This window comes from Hypomesus nipponensis, chromosome 18 (assembly GCF_054491055.1).
Source record: "Hypomesus nipponensis isolate SF chromosome 18, ASM5449105v1, whole genome shotgun sequence".
NCBI lineage: Eukaryota > Metazoa > Chordata > Actinopteri > Osmeriformes > Osmeridae > Hypomesus > Hypomesus nipponensis.
The window spans coordinates 9,663,287-9,675,176 of NC_140378.1; the positions used below are offsets into that span (position 1 = coordinate 9,663,287).

Here is an 11,890-nt window from a genome sequence, read left to right on the forward strand (position 1 = left end):
ATATCCCAGAAACAACAATACAACTTTCTTCAAAGGGTTAAACTGTGCGCAGTGTAATCCCTTTTCTGCTCCATCCATCTCGTGCGAGATGATATCTCAATGAGTAGACATGTTGTCAGTTGTAAAACAATATTCTTTTCTGATCTGCTGTAACCTTTCTTCAAGACATTCTTATGTCAACTGCCAGAATAGGAAGGCTTCATTTACGCAATCAGCATTCCCCAGCCTTTGGTCTTGCTGTTATTAAAACATGCAGTTGGAGCAATGTTGGCAATTGAATCTATCAGACACATCACATAATTACACTGAGAGATAATTATGTGTTTTACAAATAGCGTAGGCCTACACATTTGAAATCTGGTAGTTTAAGTTATTACAAAAAGGTTATGCAGTAGGAGAAGAACATTATTTATACTTCATAACAAGACTACTACTAAATACTAACCTATGTATAAATAAAGCCTAGTACTAGTAATAAGTTCTAATAGCGATTAGGGCCTATTCACAATTTCGCCACTAACCAGAGACCGCGAGTCATCATCACATGGTCGGACAAGAGAAAACTGTTAAGCAACATATTTGGACTAAATAAGTCAACACGCCTAGATCATTCTCTCTGTTGATTCACTATTGTGCCTTACGGCAATGTTATGCTGCATTTGGTGTGAACGAGGCGTTTTACACTCAGTAAAACAAGGCAGGCGATGTGTATAAAAGTTCAACACTTTCCAACAACAGCGTTTGGATTGTGTTTACATTACGAATTAAAAAGCGCCTTCTAACAAAAGTAAACACAAGGTGTTTTTTGCACGAACGTTTGGATTGCGGCATGGCGATGGAAATTCTATCCGCCCTCATCCATCGCCCACAGGCTACAACCTGTCAATCACAAAACCGACTATCACTCAGTAACCTTTATTTTGAACGCTATCGCACTACCCACGACAGAAGAACACTTCACTGGGAAGTCTTATTCCGCTATGGGTTCATGACAACCATGCACTCCCAATCGCTTGGAATGATCTAATTCACTTTCATTTTATTTTCAAAGTTAGGTTAATCTTATACAGTAAATTACACTGTAGGTTATGTAGTGCTTTTTGGTAACATTCCTTGATTTTGGAATTTGGACAGCTCTTTTAAGGAGGTCCCGACCAAACAGTGGACTTTATTGGGAATGGATCACCAAGTTCGTCTCATTTATTTTCTATTTCCGTTGATATTCTCTATAACAGCAACAAGACTTGAAATAATTGACCCTGAACCAGCACAGCAATCTGCATGCAGCGAGGTAAAACTAGTCTTGTACTTCGTGTAAAAAAGATGTGGCTATGAGGAGTATGATGAGTTTGAGGAAATCTTGGATCATTAATCAATCCATAATACTGATTACTGGTGGAATAAGCTTTATTATTACATAGCCTACTGTCAATTAAAGTAAATACTTTTCTGTGTGTATGCATTTTATTTATGTGTAGGTGTGTGTTTGTTTTTTTGAAACACTAGAATTTTCTTTCTTACCATTATGCAAAAGGTTATAATGATATAAAATGGAAATTGTTAGTTTGTGTTTTATCTCTTAACACACTTTTAGAATCAAATACTGACCCACTTTACCTATACGTGTATGTTTTAACAAATATGCTCACGGACAACCCGGGCCGTACTGCAACACAACAGCATTATTATTAATTCACTAGCAGACTCAAACATGACACCAAACTCCAAGGCTTTAGGGCTCTGTTTTCACAGTAGTTCTCTATCCCTAAAGGTACTAGGGCAAGTACCTTTGCTCTCTAACTTCTTTACATACTATAGTACTGATCAGAAATACCATATTGGCCCAATTGAAGTACCCCAATGTCTATAAGAGGTGTTATTATTTGATTACAAATCAGGAATCTTAAATATAATGTTTGTTTGTTATACGTATAATGTTTTTTTCACAGTACAATTTATCAATGTTCAACAAGCTGTTTTCCACTGTCACTCAAGCACACACACGCACGAGGTGTATCAGCTAGACAGCTGCTATGCAGGGGACTCAATAACAGAAGAGATATGGGACAGTTGCAAATCATGATTGTGGATGGATCAATGACTATTGATAAACTGAGTGCTATAAATGGTCTTGCAAGGAGACTTGTTGGCAGACAAACTTTATATCAACATGGCATGTAATGTTTTGTCTCCTGGTGGGCCAGCCGCAAGCAATAAAGCTTTCTTAACTTCTTCACTGACTGACAGTGCAATACTTGATAGAATAATATTTCTGACACTATGTTACAGAGCCTTTCTATTTTCTTCCCCTCAGGGGTTGAACGACTGCAGTCAAAAAGGTGAGCCCACAAATTACTTAAAGAGGACCGTTGAGAGTTTATAAAATGAAAAAATGCTATAGAATTTCCAATTGCCAATGGATTTCTTCTTTCACTCTCTCTTTTTCCCTCTTGCTCTTTCTCTCAAATCAAATCAAAATGTAATTGTATAGCCCTTTTTACAAGCAATGTCACAGAAGTCTTCGCATACGCCCATAGCCTCTCTCTCTTGTCATTCTTGTACTCTAGCTGCGGTTGTTCCGTTTGAGGAGGGTCCTGTAAACATCAGCCGACTAGACCTGAAAGTGTTTCTATGTTGTACAAACAGAATGGACTGCAAACTGTGCTTGCGTATTCAGCTCTACCTCTCAGTCCAAGGTACCAAGCCACAGAGAGGAATTACCAATGCCAATTTGGCAATGTGAAAGTAAGTTGGGAACATGGACTGATGCTGGTGAATTTGCCTGCTGTCACAGGTCAGCATATGGACGAGGAGGTGTCTGGTGACCATGGAGAGTACAGGAACCTGGATAAGTTGGTAGGACAAGGGAGTAGTAGGGAGGTGACAGGCATTCCAACAGGCAAGAAAACACTTGCTCTACTGAGTTGAATTTGACTGTGTCTTTGGCACAGCCACTAATAAACTCTGCTAAGAATCTATTCTGTTCCTCTCTTTGTATTTCAGAAGTGTGTTATAGCTTCCCTAACTTCCAGCCGCGATGTACGGAAGTGAGGTTCAGATGCTGTCACTCTGCACTGAGTGAGCCATTCTTATTTGAGGTACCTAGCCTTATATCCTCCTACAACCACTTATCTCTGGGACAGACAATTGTTACTGTTTTATGTTAATCCGACAATATTATCACATATTATCCTCAATATCATAAAACACACGTGGGCGTTGCTCCAGCAGAATGTTAAGCTGGTGTAAATGGGATGTTGTCGTTGTTTTCTGTGTCTTGTTTATGAATGTAATGTTTCTATGTGTGTGACTCCAGATGTGGCTGTCCTTCCTGGCTAAGGCAAGGTTTGGCAGCCCAGTCCTCGTCACACTGCTCAATATAGTGAGCACCATCACCATCCCATCATTAGAAGAAGGTGCAATAAAAATAGAGATACAGTAAAGATATTCATTATTCTCATCCTTTTGGGCTAGGATGATGAATCAAAAAATCTTGTCTGCTTGTTGTCTCTCTTTTAGTTTGTTCCCAGTCTGACCTGTATGTTTCAGTTAAAGAGTGTGATGGTAAGTAAAATATTTTTTGATTGCTGATTCTGCTGACAAACCTACCTGGTGATTCACATGACAACAATTCTTAGTGCCCAAGCTTCAAGCTGTGACTGACCTGAGGAAAGGTGTGGCTCTGCTCCAATTGGACAACTCTAGTATGACACAGACCAAGGAGATGGAGATGTGCCAGATGTTTGGGACAGGAGTGGGTGGAGTTTGCAGAAAACAGAATTGGGTGAGTATATTCCAAATAACTTCAGCAATTTTCTGCCAAATCCTTGTACTGTTGTGAAGCATGCAATAGAGTTCTCTACTTTTTTCAGCACAAAGACCAGAAGGAGATGGCTATTCCTCTGACTTCTATTGCACCTTGCTTGTGTTTTCGGGTAAATTTGATTCTGAAAAATATTAGAATATGAAACTGAATGCAAGAATGATCCCTTTGTGTATTTTATGAGTCACTCTTACAACAGTACTATAAATCTTTCACTTGCCATCTCCTCCAATCTCCGCCCACTTTTTCCAAAGGCACACATAGTGTAACTTGTGTGGTAATGCATTGAGGATGTGAAGTAAACAGGACAGTATACACAGTACAGAAGTATAAAATATTCTTACATCTAACTTTTTCTGTGTCAGGTCAGGTGGAAGGGAAAGGAACTTCACAACATGGTCTGCCCCTTCCTTAACCACCAAGGTAGGACACCATTTGTCTGACTTAAGGTTTGTGGCATGACACAATAAAACAATTAAACATTCCAACAAAGCAAAGTGTAAACTACCTTATAATGCATTTATGTCCTGCTAGGCACGTTGTAATGGCTGAATAACTATTTTGGTTCAGAAATCTTCAGAAGAATGCGGGATAACGTGTCTGTATCTGTGGTGGAGGCACAGACGAGGGAGGGCAATGGCAAAGCTCTTCAATGGAACCTGACTGCTCCTTGTAGACTAGAGGGGGAACTCTGGCTGTGCAGGACAGATGTGGTGGCAGGCCAGTGTGTGGAGGTGGAAGGTTCCAGACAAAAACTGAATAACCAGTCCAGTGATGGCTGGATTGCCACTCTCTATGGACACTGGGTAATGACTGTGTGGAGTTATGGTTAATGTGAGACCTTCAGTAGAGGTTGTTCTTTGGTCCCTGATCTCACATTAGCTTGGCTTTGATCTAAACCTTTCATACTTTATACATATAGAGTAAGATTTCTTAGACTGTGTCTAATTGTTTGTGGGTTTTATTTGGGCAGAAATGGGGAGAGTTCCTGAATGTGATGCCCAATCCTGCTCTCTGTGTACAGGTAAGTCACTTTCTCTAGAGGTGTAGGTTGGTAATAAAGTAAAATTGTTAAAAACCTTTTGTATTTATAGAGAACATGTGGGCTCTTTTATCCAGGTGAAAGTGCAGGGAATGGATTCTGACCTGGAGCTAGTATGTCCATTTGCAAGTAAGAATCTCTCAGATTTCAATGTTGTGTTTAAATGTGTCCTAGCTGTCTTTGGTTAACCCCCTGTATATCTACTGAATCAAGCACCACACATTATCTGGTGTTCCATTAGCTGAAAGGATTTTTGGCAGAAATAATTACAACAATGTAAGATTACAGTATTTCAGTTATTACAGCTTTTTTTTACAGGTATATTTGTTCTCCCAAATTTATAGTCAACTATTTATCTGTGTTGTCCAGGAACCCGTGGACGATGGACTATGCCTTTGCTTTTTGGTCTGTTGTTCATATGTCTGAGCATTCCAGCAGCCTTTGTCATACAGGGTGTCCTGAAAGGTTTGTTAATCATCTACTGAGTACAGAACATACAGTAGTCAGCCTCGGAACTCGTTTTCTCTGTAATAACCCCAAAAGACTTAGATCTCACACACATTGTATTGTGTTGTGATTGTATTCATTCTCATCCCTCTAGGATATTTGTGGAGGTGGTTGAAAGAGGATGACATAAAAGGTTTGCAAAAATAATTGCCCTATTTCTTGTTTTTACTTTTGCAGTTCACTTCATACATTCTATAGGGTGATATGTATCCATATATTTGTTGTGGCATCTATCAATTCCTGGCTGCATCTCTTTCTTAGGTGCAGTAGGAGGGGGTCATGTGGTGCTGCTGTATCTCCCTGATGAGGACCCAGCTTTATCAGGGCTGGTAGGTCGACTGGGCACGTCCCTTCAAGCTCTGGGCTTCAGTGTATCTTTAGACCTGTGGAGTCAGGCTGAACTTGGTGTCTTGGGCCCTGTACCCTGGCTTCACTCCCGGCTGGACCGTCTGCAGAGACAAGGGGGCAAGGTGATCCTAGTGCTGACCAAGACATCATGGGACAGGGCTGAGGACTGGGGCCACCGGGGCTGGGGTAGGGGGATGGAAGAGGGAGAAGCAGATGGGAATTTTCCTTCCCCATCGTATTCAGATGTCTTCAGTGCCTCATTTAGCTGCATACTAGCAGACTACCTGCAGGGTCGTGCTGGTGAGCGCTTTGCTTTGGTGCAGTTGGAGTCTCTGCCTCCCCAGCTGGCTGGGGGTAGCAGGCCCTTGCCTGAACTCTTTCGCGGGCTCCCCCTCTTCAGTCTGCCCTCCCAGAGTCTGGGCTTTCTGACAGAACTGGCCGCACAAGGGCGTGGAGCTACTGTGTCAGGGCGAAGGCGACGTGCCAGGGGGTTGAGGGCTGCCTCACGGGCCCTGGCAGGAGGATTGAGGGGCTTTACTGGTGAGTCCACTGTGTTTCGTCTAGTAGGCGTTTCCCAAGACTGTGTTGGAACAGAGGTGGAGGACCTTTGGGAAACTGTACCCCTGCAGCCATCTCTGTCTCTTCCCTCCACCCCACCATCCAGCCCCGATACATGTTCCAAGAACGTTGGCTTAGACTGGGTTTGACAGGGCAGGAAAGACTGTGGAGCCGTCAGAAGCCTAGCATAAGAGGACAGCTGTGACCATTGTAGCACTACTGTAAAACTATTTGGTTTCAAGAACTTATCACCCCAAATACTATGGGTTATGTAAAGTTATGTTTCATCATGTTTCATAATAGGCTTATAAAGGGAAAAGTTACTTTCGTAAACTAGTACTTCACACTTTATTGCATTTCTAACTCTAAATATGTAGTGTTAACTATATCAGAATATGCTCATGGGTGTGGTTAGGTGTTTTGCCTTATGTGACGTGGTGTAATTTTTTGCAATATTAACTTGACATGTACATGTAACATATTGTAAATCAGCAGATTGTGTTCTGTCCAATGAGCTTAGAGTGTGTGTGTGTGCTATGGGATTGTACATGCTTGTGTTTGTAATATGGGATGTAGATAAATGTAGCTACTGTTCAACTTCAATGTCCAGATCCTTATTTGTTTCTATGCATTTTTCTCTGTTTCCATTTGGTATTTTTTGGAAATGTTGATGTGCATATTCACAGGGCTTTTTTTTTTAACAAAACCTGCTTTTGTTTTGGGATGATATAATAAAACAAGCAAAAACAAATGGAGATGTAGTCATTGCCTGAATTGTGTACACTTGAAGTGTATTTTAACCCCCAAAGCCATATCCCAAACTATCACAAAATATTCATATCAGAGAATGTAAGCAAACCTTCAACTTTTGGTAGGTATCTTGACACAAGCTGTAAGCTTAGTTTACTGTAACGCGTTGAGTGCACCTGGCATTCATCTTTGGCCTGTTCACAGTAGCAGACACGCCTCTTTTAGTACTCGGCGTATCATGATTGGGTCTCGAACGAAATCACAATGGGTTTTGGCCGTTTCTATCCATGCAGCTGGGATGCGAAAATAGCAGATGTGAAGGGGGACCGAAGGGGAGTTATCATTAGCACTCCCTTTTCTGAGCAGCTAGCTAGCTAACTATTTATGAAGGTTAGCTAGCTGCGCACGAGTGAACGAACAGCACCAGGCAATAATATAATCCAGGAAACAGCATCGCTAGCTAGCAGTGTTTTAGTCTGACGTCGCAGAGGAAGCTTGATAACGTGCGAGTCTGTCTCTCAAACTGCAGGTATGATCAGCGATTAAACTAGGCTTGCTATCTAGCTAGCCCACAGTGCAGCCTAGTACTAGCTAGCTCAAATGAAAGCGCTGTGGGCTGGCTAGCCGGTTGTCTATGTAAAGTACTTGAATTAACTGATAACGGTCAATTTCTATGATTTTATGAGCTCTCATTTCACATGTAAAGTTAATTTGACGTTAGCCAGCACGCAGCTTGCCATCTTTGCAGAGTTAGAGCTATAGCTACTGTCTAGTTTGATGATGCTGATGATAGTGTTAGCCTCTAATCAGGTCAGGACGTCACCCTTGGCGACACACATGATCGCTGTCAAGGTTGAGAAACATAAGGATTTGAGATCACATTAGGCCTGCTTAAAATTCCTACATTATTCAAATACTAACAAATAATAATATATCTAATAATGAGTCATAATAATCTGTAAAGAGCAAAATAATCCTGTGAACAACACTTTTGGTTTCCCTGTTTCATCAAAGGACTATAACTTGTCTACAGTATTTATGTAGTTCAACATCTGTCCAATCCAGTATTATCAGTACACATTTCCTGTCTCCCTGCTGTTTGTCTCTCCTAGTAGCTGTGTGCAGCGCCATGTGGTGGTCGTGGCCCCTGCTCCCAGCCCTAGTGCTTTTCTCAGTGCTCTCAGTGGTCCGAGTACAGACAGCACCCTGCCAGACATGTCGCAAACTCACTGACAGTTTCCTCAAGGTCAGTCTCACTTTTTCACTCATTGTGGTCTTTGTCTCTGGTTCTATGTTGCTTATCTTCCTCCTCATTTACCATCTGTTATGATGAGATCATTCTCTTACCTCTAGGGCCTGGAGAGAACAGCCAATAAGAACTTTGGGGGTGGTAACACTGCCTGGGAAGAGGAGAAGCTGGCTAAATATGAACGCAGGTGAGGGTTGGCTCAACATGTTTCATCTCTGAGATGAATGGAATGCCAGGCATTGTACCATGGCTTTGTGTAAGTCAGTTACCAGGCATTGTATCATGACTTTGTGTAAGTCATATACCATATTCACAATGTAAGCTAAGCCTGATGCTTTACTACAAAGGCCTGTTACCTGATGCTTCTTACATTAATCATATGCTGATTAAAGCTACTTGCAGTAGCCCAGTGGTGCCGTTGTAAGGTTGAGTACCACAGAATTAATTCCAGTGTTGGAGGCGTACACACAGGTGTTTGCCTGGGGGATTGAGTATGTGTACAGTATCTGGAAGGTTATCTGTTTGAATTTTAAAGAAGAAACAGATGATCACAGTTCTTATGGTTTCACTGTGCTTTTTCCTCCTCCTGAGCCTCGCCAATATCTTCTGTTTTAGTGAGACTCGGCTCCTGGAGATTGTAGAGTCGGCCTGTGAGACTTCCGACTTTGACTGTAACCAATTGCTGGAGCAGATAGAGGACCAGGTGGAGACATGGTGGTTTCACAGGTGTGTGTGTGTGTGTATGTGTATGTGCTGTAAAGTACCAGTAACTCCCCTGTCACTACCCTAACCACCACTGTGTGTGTCCTGTAGGCAGCAGGAGGCCCCAGACCTGTTTGAGTGGCTGTGTATAGAGGAGCTCAGGCTCTGCTGTCCACCAGGGCGCTTTGGACCCCAATGCGAAGGTTGTGCGTTGATCTACTACACAAACATATATACAGTACATGTAGTTAAACAGCCTTAGCCTCACACATCTCCCTTAGGTTCACTGTACAGAGAGTATGGCTTATATCTGTGTTTGATCCTACTGCAGAATGTCAGTCTGGGCCAGGAGGAGTGTGTGGAGGCCTGGGCCGCTGCGAGGGAGAGGGAACACGTCTTGGAGACGGTGACTGTGTCTGTGACCCCGGATACTCGGGCCAGCTGTGTCAGAGCTGTGCCGACGGCTACTACAGGGAGAAGAGCTCCAATCACAGCACACCTGGCTGTGCAGGTAGCCAATCACAGACAGTCTGATGGACACCCAATCGCAGGCAGATGTATTGATACTAAAAGTTATTTTTTGTGTTTGTCATGACTGTAGCATGCTACCACTCTTGCAAGAAGTGTACCGGGCCCGAGGATTACAAATGTCTAGACTGCAAACCTGGATGGATCCTCCATGACAACAAGTGTGTGGGTAAGTATGTGTGTGTGTGTGTCTCTCTCTCTCTCTCTGTCTCTCTGTCTCTCTCTCTCTCTCTCTCAGTGTAACTTCTAATGTAATCAGCCTTTTTCATGTAGATACTGATGAGTGTGGCACAGAACTGGCTCGCTGCCCCTCCAACACGTACTGCCACAACACAGATGGATCATATGAATGCAGAGGTAGAAGCCTTCTCTGTAAACATGGTTCTGTTACATGTATTAGGATGAATAAGAGTTTGTAGTAAACCCTGTGTTTCCCTGCTCTGCCCCGACCCAGGCTGTGACCAGGCATGTGTGGGCTGTATGGGCAGTGGATCAGCCCGCTGTAAAAAGTGTGCCCGTGGATACAAGCTCAAAGGAGCCAAGTGCCTAGGTGAGAGAGTTCATCAGTGTTTGTGTTTAGTATCTCTTTCCCTCTCTGTGTAAACTTCATCCTCTCTGTCCCTCTTTCAGACATAGATGAGTGTAGCGAGAGGGCCATAGCATGCCCAGGCCTGAATGAAGCCTGTGTAAACGAGGAGGGCTCCTTCCACTGTGACTGTGCTGATGGCTTCATCCGCCGAGACAGCATCTGTGTAGAGAACCAGCCACCCAGTAACTTACAGAGACACACACACACACATACATATGTATGTTAAGTAACCTTTGAACAGCAGCCTCAATAAACTTTTGGTCTCTTTCCGTAGGTGGTTCAGATAAAGGTCTGTTTGATGACATGACAGATGACGAGGTCCTGGTCCTACAGCAGATGTTTTTTGGCGTGGTGATCTGTGCCCTAGCAACACTCGCTGCCAAGGGTGACATGGTGTTCACAGCCATCTTCATCGGGGGCGTGGCTGCAATGGCCGGCTATTGGCTGACAGAGAAGGGAGACCGAATGCTGGATGGATTTCTGAAGGGACGATAGCCTATCAGACGCCAATGGATTCGGGAAATAGAAGACACTTGGAATGCAAGCCAATGAACAGATTCAGTTTGGGTGGAATGGCTACAGCTTTACTGGCCAGTTAAGGAGGGGTTGGTTTTAGTGTTGGGTGTCAGAGAGAGGGGGTAAGGAGAGGCGCAGTGGGGAGACATTGCCCTTCATACGATGGACAATACAAAGAAGATGACTAGAGATAATGGTTAAGAGTTATTTAAAATAGGACCAGGTACAAAAGCTAAAGACACGAGAGCTTTTCAGAAAATATTGAAGACACAGACCATGTGTGCACTGATAATGGATCTAAACTTGAGCCCCTGACTTTGTCCTAGGAGAGCGAATGGGGGCACAGGAGACTTCTACTGATTGTTACTAAGTTATTATGCATTTGTATCTTACACTGGGCAAAACGTTGCTCCAATATGATGTCTATTGCCTCCACACAATCTAGACCGTGACCACTTATCCTTGCATCCTTGGTTTTTCCTGGATGCTGTTCCTTTGACACCAAGGCTTTTGTGCAGCTGGGAGAAAGACAGGTGGCGCGGCTAACCCTGCTGCTATATGGATGAAGAAGATACTGCTGTCCAATATAGAAACACTGTTCATTTTTTGTCTCCATTAGGACTTTTGCACAGAACGACTCTGTAGGTATGAATGCATGAATAACAGAAACTGCAGCAGCTGATGATGTCCTGTATGTAGGCTTCTTTCAGTTATGCTCTGATTGGCATGAAAGTGTATAGCTGCCTGATGCCCCTCTTCTTTCTTATTTACTATTAGATGTGACACACTGTAAGGATTCAAGGCCCATCATGACCCATCAGGGCCCAGTCACTTTGCTCCATAGCAGGTGAATGAGTGAAATTGTGTGGCTGTAGTGGTATAACAATCCAATATTGTACATCAGCAGACAAGGATGTTACCCATTTTGCTTCTGCCTTTTAATTTATTTTTAAACTATGATTTATTATGTGTGGGTTTTGTTGTAGTATGTTAATGGTAGGCCCTGCTCCGTGAGATGCAGGTTCCTTGATCAGGTCTGACTGCACTACTTAAGCTACTTGATTGGTCCAAATCCATCCATGTTTTTACCTGTGACTCATTCAGAATCAGACTCAGAATGTACTGTAGCACACGCTGATGAGAGCTGACCACATTCATGTTCCTTTGCAACATTTCTCATGGTCCATGTCTCTGTTTCATGACAACTTTGTGTATATTTGTCGTCCACTCAATAAATTAGCATCATCATAATGGATAGACATTTAATTTTTTTGTACT

The 11,890-nt window shown here is 42.8% G+C and overlaps 2 protein-coding genes across 3 annotated transcripts; both read left to right on the forward strand.

The window, feature by feature from the left end:
• The first annotated feature begins 78 nt into the window (after window positions 1-78).
• Window positions 79-6,881, forward strand: LOC146251988 (interleukin-17 receptor C). The gene is made up of 16 exons (XM_084680333.1): window positions 79-1,291; window positions 2,315-2,339; window positions 2,568-2,696; window positions 2,795-2,899; window positions 3,004-3,098; window positions 3,317-3,416; window positions 3,520-3,564; window positions 3,639-3,784; window positions 3,873-3,935; window positions 4,189-4,246; window positions 4,394-4,629; window positions 4,797-4,847; window positions 4,943-4,994; window positions 5,235-5,330; window positions 5,467-5,505; window positions 5,634-6,881. The coding sequence occupies exons 1-16, from the start codon at window positions 1,178-1,180 to the stop codon at window positions 6,425-6,427; spliced, it is 2,148 nt and encodes a 715-aa protein (XP_084536459.1). The 5' UTR covers window positions 79-1,177; the 3' UTR covers window positions 6,428-6,881.
• Window positions 6,882-7,237: 356 nt separating this feature from the next.
• creld1b (CRELD disulfide isomerase 1b) lies at window positions 7,238-11,861 on the forward strand. Of its 2 annotated transcripts, none has more exons than XM_084681300.1 (11): window positions 7,238-7,557; window positions 8,141-8,274; window positions 8,382-8,464; window positions 8,893-9,003; window positions 9,091-9,182; window positions 9,311-9,490; window positions 9,581-9,676; window positions 9,781-9,864; window positions 9,962-10,057; window positions 10,138-10,278; window positions 10,371-11,861. In XM_084681300.1, the coding sequence occupies exons 2-11, from the start codon at window positions 8,158-8,160 to the stop codon at window positions 10,589-10,591; spliced, it is 1,221 nt and encodes a 406-aa protein (XP_084537426.1). In that variant the 5' UTR covers window positions 7,238-7,557; window positions 8,141-8,157; the 3' UTR covers window positions 10,592-11,861. The 2 variants fall into 2 exon arrangements, with proteins under 2 accessions (XP_084537426.1, XP_084537425.1); XM_084681299.1 differs by having other exon boundaries at window positions 8,144-8,274.
• The last annotated feature ends 29 nt before the right edge of the window (window positions 11,862-11,890 follow it).

Bases quoted from the DNA above. Each gene is read 5' to 3' on its own strand.
- LOC146251988 (XM_084680333.1), top strand. From the start codon at position 1,178: ATGGATCACCAAGTTCGTCTCATTTATTTTCTATTTCCGTTGATATTC. The intron at 2,697-2,794 runs GTACCAAGCCAC...CTGCTGTCACAG, and splicing joins GCTCTACCTCTCAGTCCAAG to GTCAGCATATGGACGAGGAG. The intron at 5,331-5,466 runs GTTTGTTAATCA...TCATCCCTCTAG, and splicing joins CATACAGGGTGTCCTGAAAG to GATATTTGTGGAGGTGGTTG.
- creld1b (XM_084681300.1), top strand. From the start codon at position 8,158: ATGTGGTGGTCGTGGCCCCTGCTCCCAGCCCTAGTGCTTTTCTCAGTG. The intron at 9,491-9,580 runs GTAGCCAATCAC...TCATGACTGTAG, and splicing joins CAGCACACCTGGCTGTGCAG to CATGCTACCACTCTTGCAAG. The intron at 9,865-9,961 runs GTAGAAGCCTTC...GCCCCGACCCAG, and splicing joins TGGATCATATGAATGCAGAG to GCTGTGACCAGGCATGTGTG.